Source organism: Salvelinus namaycush, chromosome 30 (assembly GCF_016432855.1).
Source record: "Salvelinus namaycush isolate Seneca chromosome 30, SaNama_1.0, whole genome shotgun sequence".
Classification (NCBI taxonomy): Eukaryota; Metazoa; Chordata; class Actinopteri; order Salmoniformes; family Salmonidae; genus Salvelinus; species Salvelinus namaycush.
Genome location: NC_052336.1, coordinates 4,584,269 through 4,606,523, shown reverse-complemented (window position 1 = coordinate 4,606,523; position 22,255 = coordinate 4,584,269). Strand labels below are relative to the sequence as shown.

General features: G+C 44.1%; 1 protein-coding gene across 50 annotated transcripts in view; it reads left to right on the top strand.

Moving 5' to 3' along the window:
* The first annotated feature begins 1,733 nt into the window (after positions 1–1,733).
* Positions 1,734–22,255, top strand: part of pcsk6 (proprotein convertase subtilisin/kexin type 6) — a 92,628-nt gene continuing 72,106 nt past the window's right edge. For 17 of the 50 annotated variants that reach the window (XM_038969114.1, XM_038969109.1, XM_038969105.1 and 14 more), the window contains exons 1-6: positions 1,739–2,256; positions 5,033–5,137; positions 8,969–9,094; positions 10,608–10,751; positions 11,620–11,696; positions 17,951–18,039. In XM_038969114.1, coding sequence (XP_038825042.1) covers positions 2,020–2,256; positions 5,033–5,137; positions 8,969–9,094; positions 10,608–10,751; positions 11,620–11,696; positions 17,951–18,039 — 778 coding nt within the window. In that variant the 5' untranslated portion in view covers positions 1,739–2,019. Of the gene's footprint in view, positions 2,257–5,032; positions 5,138–8,968; positions 9,095–10,607; positions 10,752–11,619; positions 11,697–17,950; positions 18,040–22,255 lie in introns of all 50 variants that reach the window. The other 33 variants (XR_005472948.1, XR_005472949.1, XR_005472943.1 and 30 more) reach the window with 8 other exon arrangements.

The window sequence follows — 22,255 nt, the reverse complement described above, 5'->3', positions numbered from 1 at the left end:
ACGTGCTGCCAGGACTTAGTATGGACGAGGAGTCTGGCTGCAGAGTTCTGAACCATTTGGAGTTTATGGAGGGAGCTTGAGTTGGTGGCGGAGAGGAATGAGTTGAAATAGTCGAGTCGAGAGGAGATGAATGAATGGATGAGGGTTTCAGCAGTAGGACGGGAGTCCTTAGCAATGTTACAGAGGCGGAAGGATAAGGATTTGACAGTCTGTCTGATGGGGTGGTCGAAGGAGAGGGAGGAGTCCAGGATGACGCCAAGGTTGTGAGCGTGGGTAAGGTTGCCAACTTCGCTGAGTGTTTTTTTTAATGTTTGTTCATTGTTGCAGCTCCCTTTTGTTATTCCAGTAAATTGCCTCTTGGAGGATTTCTCTCTTAAAGGTCTACAGTACCTGTGCAAAGGGGTCTCACGATACATTTAGCGTACATGGTGACATTTTCTATTGCCACATAGTTAGTAAAGTACCCCCCCCCCCCCCCCCCCCCAGCAAACAGAGAACGTCCTAAGGACATTAGACGATGTTCCCATTAGGTCCCTTTTAGGGTTTCAGCGAGAAGTTATCCCACAGACATTCTTAGAATGTTCTAAGAACATTAAAACATGACGTTTACCTCGGTCCCATAAGGGGACGTTCAGTACAGGTCCAAGTTTGATCACAACAGAACCTTAACAGCATTCAGATTCAGTCAAAGCCAGAACAGTTAGTGGCAATCAGCAACAAATATTGTGATTCATTTAGGATGACTGCATCCTAAATCCCAAATGGCACCCTATTCCCTATGTAGTGCATGTATATTTGGTCAAAGTAGAGCCCTATGTAGAGAATAGGGTGCCATTTGGGACGCAGTAATGATTCCCCCTCAGAGGTTTGGGAATGGAAATGTTCTGGTCTTCTATGTTAACTCCAGATTGAGAACAGATGGCCTTGGTAAAGATGTTAATAATGACTATTCTCATATCAGCATTGTAAATATCCCCCCAAAAATCTGGCTGCAATAATTATTTTATGAGCTATTTTTTGTTCAAACAGAGAAAAAAATTCCCAATTTAAAAACTGTGGGTGTTTGATATGCTCTAATCCCAAACGTTGTTTTAAATGAGAAAAGGGGACAATGCCACCACTGTTATCTATATAGGATGTGTCTCAAATGGCCCTTTCTTCCCGACATGGAGCATTACTAATCTCTACATAGTACACTATGTGTGTGTGTGTGTGTGTGTGTGTGTGTGTGTGTGTGTGTGTGTGTGTGTGTGTGTGTGTGTGTGTGTGTGTGTGTGTGTGTGTGTGTGTGTGTGTGTGTGTGTGTATATGTGTGGTAAAACGTGTGTGTGTGTTTGTCATGCTGTGTAGAGACACACAATCACAATGATTGATTGCAGTTCCTAGTTTATGTTTCCATACAGTATGCCTATGGCAGAGCAGCAGTCTTGACAAATAGACAGGATGTTGCATTATTCAACCGTTATTCATTCTTCACTCTCCAATGTCTTCTATCAACATAACTGTTTTCAAGAGACAGGGCCTACTTGACAGTCAGATGACAAGTGCATCAATATTTTCTTTATTTCTCTAAGATCATTGGACTTTGGGGTCGTTTATTGAATAATTCATTTGCATATTGTTGCAGCAGCCAAAGGCAGAGGAATTATGCCATTGTTCAGTAGCGCATTGACTCTTCCGAGCGACGTGCTCCTATTATAGCGCTGGCTGGAGAGGCGTGGGCTACTACCGATCCCCTATGAGTGAGGCTTTGATGTTCGCACAGACGGGCTCTTTACCAGTGTGTTCCGCTGCTATAGGCTGCGCCTGAATGGCATTCGCTATTGGTGCTTGTGCGTACATATAGAGGAGCGCTAGCGCGGGATAAGGGTTGGCGCCTGAGGTTCATATTTTCAACTTTTAAAGGAATGAAATATCAGTCAACCCGGCTGTAAATTTCGCTCGGACATGATGGATTTATGACAAACAGCATGCTTTTTCTGATGGAGTTGGATTGACGATTGACTAATTTGAGCGTCCATGCGTGTTATATTTTTAGATATGTGTTTTATCCCGTATTCTAGAGCTGATGTTGTAGGACAAGTTTCGGACACCAAAATGTGTTTATTTTTTATTTTGATATTATCAACTTTAGAAATCTGTCAGTCGCTGGCCCCTCGGAACGTTTATACAAATCACTGGGCAGTGCGTATTGCAGGGGGACAAGAAGAAGCGGATAAACTAGCTGTTAAATATGGTTATAATAATTATGGACAGGTAAGACCATTACCGTGTTTTTATATTGTGCAGCCTGCCCTGTTGTGATTCCCTCTTTCTGCTTTGCGGATCAATAGTCTAATGTTTTGTCGAGTTCGGCTGCTGAACTTTGATACAGTAGTCTGGCTATTTGTCGATCATAATGCAGAGACATTCATAGAGGAATCAAAGAAAAGTGACGTGTGCGATTATTATCCGTGTCTGGCAAGCACCTGAACCCCGGCGCCAAATGTACAGCTTTCAGAGTTACACAGCGGTTTTCAGTTGGCAACACACACGATTATTATCCGTGTCTGGCAAGCACCTGAACCCCGGCGCCAAATGTACAGCTTTCAGAGTTACACAGCGGTTTTCAGTTGGCAACACACACGATTATTATCCGTGTCTGGCAAGCACCTGAACCCCGGCGCCAAATGTACAGCTTTCAGAGTTACACAGCGGTTTTCAGTTGGCAACACACACGATTATTATCCGTGTCTGGCAAGCACCTGAACCCCGGCGCCAAATGTACAGCTTTCAGAGTTACACAGCGGTTTTCAGTTGGCAACACAAACGCACCAGCGTCACTGAAGTACCTTCTTTTCAGGCCGTTGACTTATGGGCAATGGTCACGTTGCACTGTCCATATACAACGAGACTAAACATGACGCTGTAATTATACAATGTGTTGTAGACTACAGTAGGCTTGTGCACGATGATCAACACTGGAAATGGCGCTGTGCCAAAAAAGAAAGTGCCCAAATTCCGTAATATTGGGTCATTTTCATTTCCCAAATTGGAAAAGGACTACATTCCAACTTGGTACACCATTGATGTTTTCACTTTAAGGATGTTATACATGACTGGAATGGGTTTACTTAATTATAATAGTGGATTTGTTCTGCTCTTGTTTTAGCCATAATAGGCCTTTACAATCCTACCCAGGGGGTAATGCATTGATTATCCAGATTCTTTTTAAGAGGAGTGTCCCACAGCATGGCTTCTGTTGCAGCCTTCTTATTGAAGTTGACCACATGCTATAAACTGCAATAAATGATCATGTGGTCTTGACATTTTAGTCTGTCTCCCATTGGGATTCACCCCTATGGAACTTCCTAACGGATCTTCATTTGAATTTACCGTACTGACAGCTGATAGATAGCCTTGCAGAATTCATGCAGACTGTGAAGAGGACATGCTTGTGGATGGGGGAGCTGGGTTTATTACAATGAAAAGAAAGCTGTAGATATTCTATAGATTATTGACATGAATCTGAGGATAACAAGTCATTTAGGAGTACGGACGTAGCCCACATAACTACTGTAGCCTAACAGTATGAGACATTTATTCAGGGTATAAGGGTTGATACAGTGTTCGCATGATTCAGAGAAGTGTGGTATCTGAAATTGAAGTTTATTCAATGGACCTTTGACCTTTTATGTTGTGACATTTTATATCTGCAGCGTCTGTGTACACTCAGCTTGCTATCTAGGCAATCATTCCAAATTCCTAAGAACTGACAGACTTGGATGGAGATGCAGAGGGAAATGCAGAGGGAAATGCAGAGGGAAATGCAGAGGGAAAGGCAGAGGGAAAGGCAGAGGGAAAGGCAGAGGGGGAGAAAGAGGGGATAAATGGAGTGAGAACAACAGAGTGAGAGAAAGAGGGAAAGAGAAAGTTGAAATGAGTGGGGGAGACATATAGAGCAAGAGACAGAGAGAGAAAGAGGGAAAGAGAGAGTTGAAATGAGGGGGGGGGGGACATATAGAGCAAGAGACAGAGAGAGAAAGAGGGAAAGAGAGAGTTGAAATGAGGGGGGAGACATATAGAGCAAGAGACAGAGAGAGAAAGAGGGAAAGAGAGAGTTGAAATGAGTGGGGGAGACATATAGAGCAAGAGACAGAGAGAGAAAGAGGGTGAAATGGCAAATGAGTGAGAACAAGACAGAGGGAAAGAGGTGAAGGGAGGTAGCGAAAGGTTGAGCGAGAGAGAGAGAGAGTGTTAAAGAAGTCCTGGTTCAGATAATAATGCGGCTCAGTGCCAGAAGTGCACATGTGCTCTGGGAATCCTGCCCGCATTTTTGGTGCAAAGTCACAAGAGAAAAAAAATTATATTTATTACTTCACGTGCTTTGGATTTGAAATAGTTATTTTCCTCTGAGTAAGCAACATTTGCAGAAAAAGTCCTTCTGTACAAATGTAGGATCTTAATTTGATCACCATGTTGCAGGAGAAAAAACCTTGTTTATTTGAGGTTTAAAAAGGCTTCTGAGTTTGTAATTTCAACTTTGAAAATTCAGACTCGATTTTCCCTTACAAAAATTGTATCAACCCCCTACAAAAATGTCCATGAATTATAATCCACATAATAATTAACATGTCCTGTTGCTGCATGATTCATTTCCTGCTGTAGCAAACTGGCTCACATTAATGTCCTACATCTGTATGTGTTCACAAACTTCACATTGTTGGATACCGGTGCAAACATGTTCTTTCTCAAAACAATGTAGGTTGTTTGGTTTTAGGTACCATAATCCTTAGATAACCAATATCATGTACCGTATATCCATTTGCATTGATGTACAGACAGTAACACACAATACAATTATATTTGTTCTTGCTGACTGCATACTTTATATCTCACTGTACTGTAGAATGCAGATTTAACCTGGCATTACCCTGTCTGCTGCCTAGAACCATCATTTTTATGTATACTGTAAAGATTGTAGTGTATTTCTTCTTCTTCTTCTTCTTCTCGCTACAACCCTACTGTTTGTTTTCATGTTGTTGCTGTCCAGATCGGGAGTCTGGAGGACCATTACCATTTCCACCACAGCAGAGTGGTGCGCAGAGCAGCTTTCTCCACTAGGGGCGCTCACTCATTCATCCAGATGGACCCAAAGGTGAGACATCTGCTTGGTAGTTACTCAGGGTGAATCCTAACCTAGAATTTTCACATAGTGGTCTATTTTCGGCTAACATTAAGGCGGCGCTAGTGTCAAACGCATTTTAGTTTGCAATTTCGTCATGTGAAAACCGGAGCATTTGCATTTTCCAGCCCTAACACCAGGTTCGCCAATTTACCTGTCAAACATCTGCACACTTACGCTCAGATGGGAGGGGTTGGTAATATTTGAGGCGTGTCCTTAAAAACATGATCCAAAGTGCTAATTTCGGGCAGTACTGGTAGGGATATTTAAGACCAACCAAAAGCTGGTTTCAGCAGTAACGCAGATGGTTATGACATGACTTTTGACAGCAGAAATGCAGCCTATCCAGCCGTGATGCACACTGCCAATATGAACATGGAACAAGAGTAGCCTGATGTGCTTTTGGAGTCTGAATACTTCCTATTTAGAAACATAAAAAAAAGGTGTTTTTTCCCATTTTGTTTCATTTGTTTAAAAACCAAGCATAGCCTCCTCTCAATGAAGGCTTTTTTCTGCCCAAATCAATCGCAAAGTAGTCAAGACTGTCGATAAAGGGTTTGGCTCCCGAGACCGCTTGGAAATACATCTTAATCACCAAAGCTTTATTAAAATGTAAAGTTTGAGAGAAGTAAAACAGTGAGCTGACATTCCCTTTTTATCTCTGCATTGTAGGCAGGCCCACATTATTTTAGCACGCAGGTCACGTTGTGGATGTGTGTAAAACCCTCCATAGTCTGCGTTGTTTTAATATTATATGCCCAAGGGAAGAAATTATGGTGCCTGTAAGTGTGACATAGCCTTTTTTTTTTAAAGTTGTTGTTTCGTTTTGTTGTTTCATTCTCTTTTTAGGCCTTATCAATAATGAATTTAATCTTGCTTATTGACAATGTTTTGCATGTCCATGCTCAGCCATAATGTAATGTACTGTAGACCTAGTCCCTATATCAGTGTGAATTCTATTGAAGCCATGCAATTACTTAGAACAATGTGGACGGCAAATGGGTTCAAGTTAACCTATTTAGCAAAGATGGATTTACCATTGTGTTAGGTTTGTTAAAATAGAGCCCATAGTCTCCCTTTGACATCAATACATTACTAAGTGAACAGTTATGATTCACTTCTAAGGTGAATGCTAGAAAGGATGATTGGTAGTAATAATAGTTTGGTGGTTGCGTATATTTCTCCTATTTCACACATGTACAAGTCTATTATTAAGCATGTGTGAATTGGAAATGTGTTTTCTGCATATCCTAACTCCCCCTGAGACACCTTCGGAGAGCGGGGTCACGGCCAGGTCTGTTATCACCAACAGCAACCCGGGAGCAACAGATGAGCAAGTACCAGAGGAGGCTGGTGGGAGGAGCTATAGGAGGAATCAATGCAACGGTATCACACACATCAAACATATGGAAACCACATGTTTGACTCCGTTCCAATTATTCGGTTCCTGCCATTACAATGTCGTCCTCCTATAGCTACTCCCACCAGTATCCACTGGCAAATACATAGTCACAACAGTATAACGTTAGTCACAAAAGATGAGCAAGTACATGAGCTTAGGGATAGTTCCCTCGAAATTCAAATGTACATGATTTTCCACTTAGCTTGGCTGTAGTTGATTCACTGAGACAGCTGTTGATATTTGCTTCTGTAGCAGGAGCCTACTGGGGAATGCAAGCCTGTGACATCATCAGCTCTTGTGCTCTGCTACAGATTTTGACTTATATCTCTGGGTTAGAAATGTGGCAGACAGATGAAATATTTAATGGTAAAGAGCAAAACTTCATATTTGAAGTGAAATTTCCCTTTAAAGTTGGAATCCTTAATGGTGAAAGTGCCACATCGGTTTCGCGTGTTACAAATCAAATCAAATGTATTTATATAGCCCTTCGTACATCAGCTGATATCTCAAAGTGCTGTACAGAAACCCAGCCTAAAACCCCAAACAGCAAGCAATGCAGGTGTAGAAGCACAACAACAAAGAAGTACCATCATTCAGGGGCAGTAGAACAGCACAATATGTACTGGTGTTTTTAGTGTTGACCACTCTGCTCAACACACCTCACCTCTGTTTAGTCCACCAAACAAAACTAATAACAAAAGTGCTGGGGCGGACGGCGCTGTTTCCCTTAATGCAGATCCCATCTTCTAAGATTAGGCGCAAGGGTTGAGCTAGTGTTATGGATACGGTAATGGTTAGGGGTTCAAATCCTTTTTGTCGCCAGAAAGTGTTGTACCTCTGTTCTTCCGACCACTTCAGCCCAGCTGTTTTACAGACGCAGCCGCACACAGAGCTGGGTCTTTAACATACCTAACATAGTGATAGTTGACAGACCATTTTTCCACTCAAGTGTCTCTCTCTCTGCATGCCCAGATCTCGTCATTTACTCTGTCTGGATGAAACATAAGCAGAGAGACTGACACAAGCACACACACGCACGCACGCACACACACACACACACACACATACGCACGCACGCACGCACGCACACACGCACGCACGCACGCACGCACGCACGCACGCACGCACGCACGCACGCACGCACACACACACACACACACACACACACACACACACACACACACACACACACACACACACTATCAGGGACCAAGAGAAGGCAATCCAATCAAAATCCTATCAGAACCTCAAGACAGATACACTTGGATAGATACATAGATACATGTACCCATCACCCGTATCACATCAGGCCCATCAGGTATTACTGGAGGCCTCCTTCCAACCTCCACTTCTAGCCTACAGGCAGCTTTAAGAATAAAAGTACAGCTGTTTAGGGAGCCTCTCCTCTGGCCTTCTCCCTGAGATTATCTCACTCAGACAGGCAGGATCTCAAGAGTAATAAAAGCCAAAGCCCAAAGTCTGAAGCTCCTCAACAGAGCTCATCCTGATCATATCACGCTCTAAGCCCTGTGTGTTTAAATGAAAGGTTGGGGCTGATGCCTAGAAACCAATTTTACCTCTGTCAGGCCCCTGATTTGCTGCCCCCCCCCCCAGCCTGTGTGATTTCACCACCAACCACCAACCGCTGTCACAACATAACTTATCAAGAAGAGAAATCTAAACCCGGCATCTATATGGTTTCTCGGCCTTCCTCCACAACCACTGGTCAGACTTACTACAGTAGGCTATATACAGTAGTTAATAAAATAGGACACGTTTCCCGGATACAGATTAAACCTAGTCCTGGACTTTAAAGCTATTTCAATTGATATTCTCCATTGAGCATGCGTTTAAGTCTATGGCCAGGCTTAATCTGTGTCTGGGAAACGGGCCCATTGTGTACAATTAACTCCTAATATGCAATGGTTTGAGACTGCTATGAAGGCATGCACTGAATCGGAGCATGCAGACACCACATGCAATTAAAACACGTCTTTGAATTGGGACTGCACTGCACGTAAACGGAGTGTGTACGTATGCAAGGTGCTTTGTGAATTTGCATTTGAATGTGTTTATCACATGGATTAAGAATAGATAGGATGGCTCCCAAATGCCCCCTGTTCCCTATGTAGTGCAATACTTTTGACCAGAGCCCTATGTGCCTTGGTTAAAAGTAATGCACTACATAGCGAACAGGGTGCCATTTGGGACAGATACATTGTCATTCATTCCAATTTGCAAATCGACAAACGTGTTTGTTTGTTAATGTGTGTAAAACTTCACCAGTGATTTCCATTCCCATATCCGTCCTTGGGAGTCGCTTAAGCAAGCCACAATGTCCCTGTGGTCTCTACTGTGTGGGTGTGCATGTGTGCACGCGTGTGTGTGTGATGTCTTTCTAGGTTGACTGGGTCCAACAGCAGCTGGTGAAGCAGAGAGTAAAGAGATACATCCAAAGGGACACCAGAAGCCCTGACCCCAACTTCGTCCACTTCAACGACCCCAAATGGTCCAACATGTGGTATATTGTAAGTACACTACATGTCTACCATCTATCCTCACTGGAGTCATATATGTAGTAGTACTTGAAATAATTGAATAAAATAATAAATAATTAGCTGAAATTAAAATCAGGGTCATATTCATTAGGGCACGCAATGGAAAACTTTAATCGTCCCTGGTCAAAGTAGTGCATTATCTAGGGAATAGAGGGCCATTTTGGACGGGCCCAAACGAGTGCCCTCACTTCTCCTTGACAGCATCGATCCCCCTGTTTAAGGTGCACCACTATTCCCTGAACATGTTTTTGTCACCACACCAGTCTAATACAAACTGCCTTGAGCTAATGCATCTCTGCGGCTATGGTCCGGTCGTCTTTTAGTAATTAAACCAGGTTGACGATAAGAGCGTTGGGTAGGAACTCAAGTGTGAAATTGTCCAGAGCCTGCAGTTCTGTTGTCAACTCGGGAGAAGTGTCCAAACTTCTCAGGGCTCAGGGTAAATCTGGGGTTAGGATGGATTAGATGCTATAGACGCGATGGATGTGGGTAAAATGATTCACTACCTGAATGTGCACTACATGGCAGGAATGTAACCGTTGTCTATGCTGGGGATGGGCCTCCGCTTTGGCATTCTGTGGGAGAAGACATTTTTAAACAGACAGATGGCCTATAATGGTTTCTCTCTCACAGAGCTTACGCTGTATATCTCTTTATCCTATATCTCATGCCAGAGTCTGTTGGGGCGAGTGTTTAACATGCATACTAAAAATAGGAGTCAAGGGGCAGAATCCTAATGCTTTTTAAGAAACGTGGGCTGGGTAAATGTAGGGGAAGTGCTGGGTTGTGATACTGGGTTTGGATCCAGACCTGGTTCTCTCAAATACTTTGAGCATTTGATAGATTAAGCCTGCCTGGAATGCCAGATGGGCAGGGTTTACACTTTTAGGCCTTTTCTGTTCCATTGTGCCAGACAAGCTAAATCAAGCGCTGCTAAAGTATTTGAAAGAAAACACATGATGTGAACCCAGATCTGTTGGAGGGGATTGGGTGATATTACATATAGAGAGACGATAATGGATGGAGAATTTATACTCAGGGTCATGTTTGTCTCACATCACCCTAATGCTGGGTGACTTCAGAAGGGCACACCTTCAGAAAATGAAAATCAGTGTTCCTATTGGACAATATCTGGTAGTACCTCCCAGATTAATTCTGTTTTAAAACCTTTTGTACCTATTTAACATGACCCTAGTATCCTTCCAGACAGTTTCACTCATCTGAGGGGAACAAAAATTGCTCTTCAATGTCCTCACATTCAAATTAGGAAGTGGGATGCAAAGATGAAAAAATGACAAACTCAAGGACAACCAAGCCATTGCTGTTGAATAAAGATAACTTATTTTTCATTTTTAGGTTGTCAGTGACACATCGGTTGACATGACAGATATACAGTACGTACTGATTAACATAGGACCCCAGTCTGACCACTCCTCTGTTTCCTATTAACATTGTATGTGTCCTCTGTGGTCCTCTTCCTCAGCACTGTACGGACAAGAACAATCGCTGTCGGTCAGAGATGAACATTCTGGCAGCGTGGCAGAGAGGCTACACGGGCAAGAACGTGGTGGTCACCATCCTGGACGACGGCATCGAGAGGAACCACCCTGACCTGGCACAGAACTATGTAAGTATACTATTGGGGTCTCTTCACATAGTCAAAAGTTTTGTTCCCATATTCCTAGCACACCATGACTACATCAAGCTTGTGACTGAAAACTCATTGGATGCATTTACATTTTGTTTGGGTTGTGTTTTGGGTTGTGTTTTGGGTTGTGTTTTGGGTTATGTTTTGCCCAGTGGGAACTGAATGGTGATTGATGTTCATGTTTTGAAAGGGCTACAGTAAAGTAAAGTGTTTATAAATTCCAAAATGATATCGCTGTCAAATGAAAAATTACAACTGATATCAGTGCCCATCCCTAATGGATATGAATAAAGAATTGAACAGAATATAACACAGATAATAACAAAACGTCCACCACCACCACCTTAGTTGCTGGAAAGGATAATGTGAAAAGAAAATACCCAGGCCAGAACAGTTTGGTTTGGCACGATTGTGTGAAAGGGTACGTCCACAAAAACAAGACACCTACACTGCTAGTATTTGTTGAGGCCATAACAACACACCACCTTTGTCGGACAAATTTCATTTCTGTGCCTGACACATTGGATTACGTCTCTAAATTATGGCCGGTGTTGGTTCCAATCTGTCACTGGTTCTTTAATAGTGCACAAGATGAGATATGACTGAAATGCGGAAAAACCATGTCAATATATTTCCTTTTCTGTTTTATGTCCTTTAGTGAGCAAGACGTGCTTTGTTTTCTCCTTCTATCTGTCTCTCTCTGTTGCTCTCTTCGTGTTCTCTCTCTTCTCTCTATCGCTTTCTCTGTCTCTGTCCCTCTGTCTCTGTCTCTGTCTCTCTTCTTTCTCTATCTCGTTCTCTGTCTCTGTCCCTCTATCTCTGTCTCTCTCTCTCTCTCTCTCTCCAGGACCAGCTGGCGAGTTATGATGTCAACGGGAACGACCATGATCCAACTCCTCGTTATGATTCTAGCAACGAGAACAAGTGAGAGCAAACATCCCTCAGTCAAATCAAATCAAATCAAATGTATTTATATAGCCCTTCTTACATCAGCTGATATCTCAAAGTGCTGTACAGAAACCCAGCCTAAAACCCCAAACAGCAAGAAATGCAGGTGTAGAAGCACGGTGGCTAGGAAAAACTCCCTAGAAAGGCCAAAACCTAGGAAGAAACCTAGAGAGGAACCAGGCTATGAGGGGTGGCCAGTCCTCTTCTGGCTGTGCCGGGTGGAGATTATAACAGAACATGGCCAAGATGTTCAAATGTTCATAAATGACCAGCATGGTCAAATAATAATAATCACAGTAGTTGTCGAGTTGTGCAGCAAGTCAGCACCTCAGGAGTAAATGTCAGTTGGCTTTTCATAGCCGATCATTAAGAGTATCTCTACCGCTCCTGCGGTCTCTAGAGAGTTGAAAACAGCAGGTCTGGGACAGGTAGCACGTCCGGTGAACAGGTCAGGGTTCCATAGCCGCAGGCAGAACAGTTGAAACTGGAGCAGCAGCACGGCCAGGTGGACTGGGGACAGCAAGGAGTCATCATGCCAGGTAGTCCTGAGGCATGGTCCTAGGGCTCAGGTCCTCCGAGAGAGAGAGAAAGAAAGAGAGAAAGAGAGAATTAGAGAGAGCATACTTAAATTCACACAGGACACCGGAGAAGGAGAAGTACTCCAGATATAACAGACTGACCCTAGCCCCCCGACACATAAACTACTGCAGCATAAATACTGGAGGCTGAGACAGGAGGGGTCAGGAGACACTGTGGCCCCATCCGATGATACCCCCGGACAGGGCCAAACAGGAAGGATATAACCCCATGCACTTTGTCAAAGCACAGCCCCCACACCACTAGAGGGATATCTTCAACCACCAACTTACCATCCTGAGACAAGGCCGAGTATAGCCCACAAAGATCTCCACCACGGCACAACCCAAGGGGGGGCGCCAACCCAGACAGGAAGATCACGTCAGTGACTCAACCCACTCAAGTGACACACCCTTCCTAGGTACGGCATGGAAGAGCACCAGTAAGCCAGTGACTCAGCCCCTGTAATAGGGTTAGAGGCAGAGAATCCCAGTGGAGAGAGGAGAACCAGCCAGGCAGAGACAGCAAGGGCGGTTCGTTGCTCCAGAGCCTTTCCGTTCACCTTCACACTCCTGGGCCAGACTACACTCAATCATATGACCCACTGAAGAGATGAGTCTTCAGTAAAGACTTAAAGGTTGAGACCGAGTCTGCGTCTCTCACATGGGTAGGCAGACCATTCCATAAAAATTGAGCTCTTTAGGAGAAAGCCCTGCATCCAGCTGTTTGCTTAGAAATTCTAGGGACAATTAGGAGGCCTGCGTCTTGTGACCGTAGCGTACGTGTAGGTATGTACGGCAGGACCAAATCGGAAAGATAGGTAGGAGCAAGCCCATGTAATGCTTTGTAGGTTAGCAGTAAAACCTTGAAATCAGCCCTTGCCTTAACAGGAAGCCAGTGTAGGGAGGCTAGCACTGGAGAAATATGATCCAATTTTTTGTTTCTAGTCAGGATTCTAGCAGCCTTATTTAGCACTAACTGAAGTTTATTTAGTGCTTTATCCGGGTAGCCGGAAATTAGAGCATTGCAGTAGTCTAACCTAGAAGTAACAAAAGCATGGATTAATTTTTCTGCATAATTTTTTGACAGAAAGTTTCAGATTTTTGCAATGTTACGTAGATGGAAAAAAGCTGTCCTTGAAACAGTCTTGATATGTTCGTCAAAAGAGAGATCAGGGTCCAGAGTAACGCCGAGGTCCTTCACAGTTTTATTTGAGACGACTTTACAACCATCAAGATTAATTGTCAGATTTAACAGAAGATCTCTTTGTTTTTTGGGACCTAGAACAAGCATCTCTGTTTTGTCCGAGTTTAAAAGTAGAAAGTTTTCAGCCATCCACTTCCTTATGTCTGAAACACAGGCTTCTAGCGAGGGCAATTTTGGGGCTTCACCATGTTTCATTGAAATGTACAGCTGTGTGTCATCCGCATAGCAGTGAAAGTTAACATTATGTTTTCGAATAACATCCCCAAGAGGTAAAATATATAGTGAAAACAATAGTGGTCCCAAAACAGAACCTTGAGGAACACAGAAATTTACAGTTGATTTGTCAGAGGACAAAACATTCACAGAGACGAACTGATATCTTTCCGACAGATAAGATCTAAACCAGGCCAGAACTTGTCCGTGTAGACCAATTTGGGTTTCCAATCTCTCCAAAAGAATGTGGTGATCGATGGTATCAAAAGCAGCACTAAGGTCTAGGAGCACGAGGACAGATGCAGAGCCTCGGTCTGACGCCATTAAAAGGTCATTTACCACCTTCACAAGTGCAGTCTCAGTGCTATGATGGGGTCTAAAACCAGACTGAAGCATTTCATATACATTGTTTGTCTTCAGGAAGGCAGTGAGTTGCCGTGCAACAGGTTTTTCAATTTTTTTTGAGAGGAATGGAAGATTCGATATAGGCCGATAGTTTTTTATATTATCTGGGTCAAGGTTTGGCTTTTTCAAGAGAGGCTTTATTACTGCCACTTTTAGTGAGTTTGGTACACATCCGGTGGATAGAGAGCCGTTTATTATGTTCAACATAGGAGGGCCAAGCACAGGAAGCAGCTCTTTCAGTAGTTTAGTTGGAATAGGGTCCAGTATGCAGCTTGAAGGTTTAGAGGCCATGATTATTTTCATCATTGTGTCAAGAGATATAGTACTAAAACACTTAAGTGTCTCTCTTGATCCTAGGTCCTGGCAGAGTTGTGCAGACTCAGGACAGCTGAGCTTTGGAGGAATACGCAGATTTCAAGAGGAGTCCGTAATTTGCTTTCTAATGATCATGATCTTTTCCTCAAAGAATTTATTACTACTGAAGTGAAAGCCATCCTCTCTTGGGGAATGCTGCTTTTTAGTTAGCTTTGCGACAGTATCAAAAAGACATTTCGGATTGTTCTTATTTTCCTCAATTAAGTTGGAAAAACAGGATGATCGAGCAGCAGTGAGGGCTCTTCGATACTGCACGGTACTGTCTTTCCAAGCTAGTCGGAAGACTTCCAGTTTGGTGTGGCGCCATTTCCGTTCCAATTTTCTGGAAGCTTGCTTCAGAGCTCGGGTATTTTCTGTATACCAGGAAGCTAGTTTCTTATGACAAATGTTTTTAGTTTTTAGGGGTGCAACTGCATCTAGGGTATTGCGCAAGGTTAAATTGAGTTCCTCAGTTAGGTGGTTAACTGATTTTTGTCCTCTGACGTCCTTGGGTAGGCAGAGGGAGTCTGGAAGGGCATCAAGTAATCTTTGTGTTGTCTGAGAATTTATAGCACGACTTTTGATGCTCCTTGGTTGGGGTCTGAGCAGATGATTTGTTGCGATTGCAAACGTAATAAAATGGTGGTCCGATAGTCCAGGATTATGAGGAAAAACATTAAGATTTACAACATTTATTCTACAACATTCAGTCCCCATCCTATCCCTCTATCCTTCATTTATTCCCTCCATCTCTCCATCCTTCTATGTCATCACTTTATCCCTTCAATATATCCATCCATCCTTCTATTCCTCATGTATTTATTCCCCTGTCCCTCTATCCACCATCCCTCTATTCCCTCTTCCCCTCTCCTGATCCATCCTTCCATTCGCTCTTTCCACTCACCCCTCCATTACTTGCACCCCTTTCTATTCACCGTTCCCTATCACCACGTACCTCCATTCCTCCATCCTTCCATTCCTACATATTTCCTTCCATCTATCCCAATGTACCTTTACTATGTACCTTTATCCCTCTTTTCCTCCATCCCTCCATCTCTCCATCATCCCTTGGGCTGTTGACAGGAGGGTCCATGCCACACTTCCCCACACCAGGCTTCTGATGTAACCTAAATGACTCATGCACTGTTTTAATGTACATCATTATTAATATGGTACTTTAATGAAACACTTTGACTTTCATCTCTGGTGGATGTGGCTGGGTGTTCACATGCTGCCTTGTAGGGTCTCTCTCTCTCTCTCTCTCTCTCTCTCTCTCTCTCTCTCTCTCGCTCTCTCTCTCTGTCTGAGGTCTACAGGCTGGCTAATGAATATAAAGAGGACACAAAGACAACTTTGAAATGTGACAGGAAAATGTGACGGCTTTGAAATGTGTCCCCCAGCCGCAGTGCACCACTCTTTTATTTGTCATTGAACCTCGTGTTGTTTTTATCATACGTGTCCCACTGGAACGTCCAACATTCCATTGGTGACGATTTGAGCAACTTGCTATGAAATAGTTTGACTTGCTTTTTGACATACTTTTTTCTATTATACGTATTCAGTTTGAGAGTTATGCTTATTCAGTTACACAAATGTCTCATCTATGGTTAGAAACTGACTCCAGACCAGACAGACTAGTCACTCATCATATCCTGTTGTGTATTCAGTTGCTATCATCGTGTTTCCTATTGCTGCACTGAAGGCATTTCTGTCACAACACAAACTTCACCAAGCAATCAAATTAATCTGGAGTCTTGTTGACAAGCAAACAAACCCAAAAGGTCTTTATTCATTTTCTCCTCCATCTCTCTCCCCCTTCATCTCTCTCTCTCTGTGTAGTGTATTCACCCCTGGCTGTAGAGGGACACGTAATTGGGATCAGGGGGAGAGGGGGAAAAACTATTAAAGAGAAAGACATTCATGTGGTTTCTCTGTCACCCAGCCTTGGTGAGATGAGTTCACTGGATGCACCTGGACTGGGGTGAGATTAGTGTGTGCGTGCGTGTGTGTGTGTGTTTGTGTGTGTGTGTGTGCATTGGTCTCCTCTTAAACTCATTACTGCGTGGCCTAACAGGAGGCGATGTGACACCATGTTTTGTATTCCACCATGTTTGGCCACACATTCATTTTCAAACAAGGCGACCAGCTGCAAGGCAGGGGAGTGAACAGCGTACTGGTCCACGTACTCACCTCGGTTCTCGCTTTCTCGGGAGAAAGGACTGGAACAACACTCCTTGTAATTCTCCTCTCTTTATCTGTTTCTCTCCATCACGCTCTCACTAATTCCACATCTCAGTTGAAGGCTGAGATTCACCCTTTACAGTTTCAGTAGATCTCTGTATTCAGTACGATAACGTCTTTGTCACTTCCTTACTTAAAACTTCACAACATTTTCTCATCTCATCTTTTCTCTTCTCAATCTTTTTTTCCTCTCAATATTTTCTCATATAATTCCTCTTTAAAACATTTATTTGGTGAGTCTGATTTGTTTTTGTGAAGAGGTGAAGTAAGAGGTTATTTTTGTAATGTTTTTCATGTCACTCGCTGGTGAAACAGTCATTATCCAGTAGCCGTCAGTCCCTTGGGGCTGTAGGCTCCTATCAGGTGTGTTAACATGCTGTGATAAAGAGCGTAGGGAAGGAGAGAGAGAGAGAGAGAGAAGAAGGGAATGATGAAGAGTGTCAGGTGTTGAATATTCACTCCTCCACCACCTGCTGAGCTTGTGAAGAGAGGATAACCTTTACTTCATTCCAGAGGTGGACTGATCCCTTCTATTTGTGTGATATGTAAATGAAGAGTGGGAGATGAAATGCTTAGTATGGACCTTCAACTCTTTTCAGTCCTTTACTAGTCCTTCTGTTTAGTGACGGTATTACCCTGGACAGCCTAGAAGAGGACGGACCCTTCTGAGCCTGGTTCCTGGTACACTATTAGAAAACAGAGTTCCAAAAGGGTGGATGTTCCCATTGGAGAACCCTTTTGGGTTCCATGTAGAACCCTCTGTGGAAAGGGTTTTACATGAAACCCAAAAGGGCTCTACCTGGAACCAAAAAGTGTTCTTCAAAGGGTTCTCTTATGGGGACAGCCAAAGAACCCTTTTAGGTTTTAGATAGCACCTTTTTTTCTAAGAGTGTAGTAAAGTTTCTTCCTAGGGAATTTTTCCCTGTGCTTCTGCTTTTGATTGTTATTTGGGGTCTAGGCACGGTTACTGTAAAAGCACTTTGTGACAACTGCTTTATAAATATGATTTATTTGATTGGAGCCATTTTAGATAAGGTACATGTGCCAGCACTACCATAAGATAACATTCATTTACATTGGTATGAGTTTCTGCACGACAGCATTCCATCATGTAGTTCTCCTGGGCTAATACTAGCCATACTGATGAAAAACATTCCTTTTCTTGCTCCATCTCTCCTCTCCCTCTCTCCTCTCCTTCTCTCCTCTCGCTCCCCCTCTCCTCTTTTTCTCTCCAGACATGGGACGCGGTGTGCCGGTGAGGTTGCAGCTGTGGCTAATAACTCCCACTGCATTGTGGGAATTGCATACAACGCACGCATTGGAGGTAGAGTATCCTTTCCTCTTCTCTACCCTCCTATCCTCTCCTCTCCTCTTCTCTCCCCTCCTATCCTCTCCTCTTCTCTCCCCTCCTATCCTCTCCTCTTCTCTCCCCTCCTATCCTCTCCTCTTCTCTCCCCTCCTATCCTCTCCTCTCCTCTTCTCTCCCCTCCTATCCTCTCCTCTTCTCTCCCCTCCTATCCTCTCCTCTTCTCTCCACTCCTATCCTCTCCTCTTCTCTCCCCTCCTATCCTCTCCTCTTCTCTACCCTCCTATCCTCTCCTCTTCTCTACCCTCCTATCCTCTCCTCTCCTCTTCTCTCCCCTCCTATCCTCTCCTCTTCTCTACCCTCCTATCCTCTCCTCTTCTCTACCCTCCTATCCTCTCCTCTTCTCTACCCTCCTATCCTCTCCTCTTCTCTCCTCTTCTATCCTTTCCTCTTCTCTCCTCTCCTCTCCTATCCTCTTCTCTCCCCTCCTATCCTCTCCTCTTCTCTCCCCTCCTATCCTCTCCTCTTCTCTACCCTCCTATCCTCTCCTCTTCTCTACCCTCCTATCCTCTCCTCTCCTCTTCTCTCCCCTCCTATCCTCTCCTCTTCTCTACCCTCCTATCCTCTCCTCTTCTCTACCCTCCTATCCTCTCCTCTTCTCTACCCTCCTATCCTCTCCTCTTCTCTCCTCTTCTATCCTTTCCTCTTCTCTCCTCTCCTCTCCTATCCTCTTCTCTCCCCTCCTATCCTCTCCTCTTCTCTCCCCTCCTATCCTTTCCTCTTCTCTACCCTCCTCTCCTCTCCTATCCTCTTCTCTCCCCTCCTATCCTCTCCTCTTCTCTCCCCTCCTATCCTCTCCTCTTCTCTCCCCTCCTATCCTCTCCTCTTCTCTACCCTCCTATCCTCTCCTCTCCTCTTCTCTCCCCTCCTATCCTCTCCTCTTCTCTACCCTCCTATCCTCTCCTCTTCTCTACCCTCCTATCCTCTCCTCTTCTCTACCCTCCTATCCTCTCCTCTTCTCTCCTCTTCTATCCTTTCCTCTTCTCTCCTCTCCTCTCCTATCCTCTTCTCTCCCCTCCTATCCTCTCCTCTTCTCTCCCCTCCTATCCTTTCCTCTTCTCTACCCTCCTCTCCTCTCCTATCCTCTTCTCTCCCCTCCTATCCTCTCCTCTTCTCTCCCCTCCTATCCTCTCCTCTTCTCTCCCCTCCTATCCTCTCCTCTTCTCTCCCCTCCTATCCTATCCTCTTCTCTACCCTCCTCTCCTCTCCTATCCTCTTCTCTCCCCTCCTATCCTCTCCTCTTCTCTCCCCTCCTATCCTCTCCTCTTCTCTCCCCTCCTCTCCTCTCCTATCCTCTTCTCTACCCTCCTCTCCTCTCCTATCCTCTTCTCTCCCCTCCTATCCTCTCCTCTTCTCTCCCCTCCTCTCCTCTCCTCTCCTATCCTCTTCTCTCCCCTCCTATCCTCTCCTCTTCTCTCCCCTCCTATCCTATCCTCTTCTCTACCCTCCTCTCCTCTCCTATCCTCTTCTCTCCCCTCCTATCCTCTCCTCTTCTCTCCCCTCCTATCCTCTCCTCTTCTCTCCCCTCCTATCCTCTCCTCTTCTCTACCCTCCTATCCTCTCCTATTCTCTACCCTCCTCTCCTCTCCTACTCTCCTCTCCTCTTCTCTTCTCTCCTCTCCTCCCCACTCCTCTCAGACAGAATTATTCTGCATGTGTGCACCAGATTAACCTTGACTTGTCCTGCTCTGTGTAAAAAGTGTGTGTGTGTGAGAGGTGTAATAAGAGTGTTTCTCAAGCTTGCAGCGCTAAACTGTGGACATTCATGCGTTCACAAGGCATTAATCCCGGCGCGGTTTCTGTGATGTCAAATGTCGAGGGTTTTTAATCAAACGACAGAATCTCACATCCCCTCCCACTTTTTTGTCTTCTCTGCAGCTGTGCTGAAAGCGCAGGTATTTGTGTCTTTCTCGCTCACTCTTTGTCTTTCTCCCTCTCTCTTTTTCCATTCATCCATCTCTCTATCTCCCTCTCTCTTTCTTCTCTCACCCCATTGATCCCTCTCTCTTTTTAAACATATTTCTCTCTCTATGTCTTCTCTTTATAACCCTTTCCCCCTCTCTCTCGTCTGCAGATGTCTGGAATGGTACCAGTAGCCTTTACAGTACTGTAGTGTAGTGAATGGTACCAGTAGCAGATACAGTACTATAGTGTAGTGAATGGTACCAGTAGCAGATACAGTACCATAGTGTAGTGAATGGTACCAGTAGCCTTTACAGTACTGTAGTGTAGTAAATGGTACCAGTAGCCTTTACAGTGCTATAGTGTAGTGAATGGTACCAGTAGCCTTTACAGTACTGTAGTGAAAGGTACCAGTAGCTTTTACAGTTCTATAGTGTAGTGAATGGTACCAGTAGCCTTTACAGTTCTATAGTGTAGTGAATGGTACCAGTAGCCTTTACAGTTCTATAGTGTAGTGAATGGTACCAGTAGCCTTTACAGTACTGTAGTGAATGGTACCAGTAGCCTTTACAGTACTGTAGTGAATGGTACCAGCAGCCTTTACAGTTCTATAGTGTAGTAAATGGTACCAGTAGCCTTTACAGTTCTATAGTGTAGTGAATGGTACCAGTAGCCTTTACAGTTCTATAGTGTAGTGAATGGTACCAGTAACCTTTACAGTTCTATAGTGTAGTGAATGGTACCAGTAGCCTTTACAGTACTTTAGTGAATGGTACCAGTAGCCTTTACAGTACTGTAGTGCAGTGAATGGTATGCTTGGATAATGTGAAGAATGAGTAGACGTTACTGGGTTCTAGCTTCTAGGGTTCTAGGTTCTAGATGGGCTCTAGATTAGATCATTTACACAAACCAGTTATTGATGCATGGGCTAGCCTGCCATGCAATATCGTGATGGCTAAAACCCTTTTAGCTTTTACAGTTAGGCTAAACTACATTTTATTTCTCCAACAACTCATCCATCTTACTCAGTAGAACTGTTGGTTTGCCCTCTGTGGGCCTTCTCCCTTTTCATTAATCCCTCCTCTCTGATTCTCCTCATCTGCTTCAAGTCAGTGTATTTGTACTCTCTCTATCTCTCGCTCTCTCTTCTATCTTCTCTCTTGCTCTCTTTCTCTATCTTCTCTCTCCTTCTCTCTCTCTCCCTCTCTTTTCTTTCTCTCTCTTCGCTCTTGTTCGCCCTCTCTTTTCTCTCTCTCTCACTCCCTCGCTCGCTCGGTCTCTCTCTCTCTCTCTCGCTCTCTATCCTCTCTACGGTGAGGTTTCTCTTGTGAACGCAGCCCTCATCAGGTCTGTATCCCCCCACCCCCCAAGGGAACAACAGGAGAGGGCATAACAAACCAATACAAACACCATAACACCCCCCCTTGTTCCCCTTTCATCACCAACCCTCCCCAAGGCACAACTTCAATGATATTTCTCTCTGTCGCTCCAAAATAAAAAGTGACTTATACAAGATACCATAATAGATTACCTACCGTGGCTGTGAGAGCTAGGCTATCGCTGAACAATTGTTGCTGTTTTGATTTAGTAGAATCAGGTGTGTTGGTTGTTTGTGTGTCTGCGGGGGGTTTGGGGTTTGGGGTGGGTGAAGAGGGCCGTGGGTTTGTTATGGTGTTTGTATTGGTTAGTTATGCCCTCTCCTATTGTTCCCCCGCTAACACAGAAATGTCAATTTCTATAATGGGAAAGACACTTGACACACAGGTGTGTGTATCCGATGGATTGTGAGATATGGGCGACGAGAGCCTATTCAAGAAAATAATAATCCTCCACAACTGTAAAGAAAGATGCTCTTGTCAAATAGTAATTTCTAGATCCAGCACACATTTCCTTTATCTTCCTCTCCTGCCAAATACAGAACTAGAACTCTGGCATGGCAACCATCGTCAGAGGAATGCATGCGTATCCCTCGCTTTAAAAAACTTCTGCAATTCCTGGTTGTATCCTTGTGAGACACATCAGGAGCCTCTTAGTTTTTTTCAAGCACCATAGAAACCAAACCGTGACGCACGCACACTCTCTCACTCACACACACACACACACACACACACACACACACACACACACACACACACACACACACACACACACACACACACACACACACACACACACACAGTTGGAATCCTTGATGGAGGCCTGTGTCTAATATAGTAATGGATTCAATAAAGTAATTATAGATTTACCACAGTAACACTGTGTGTGTGTGTGT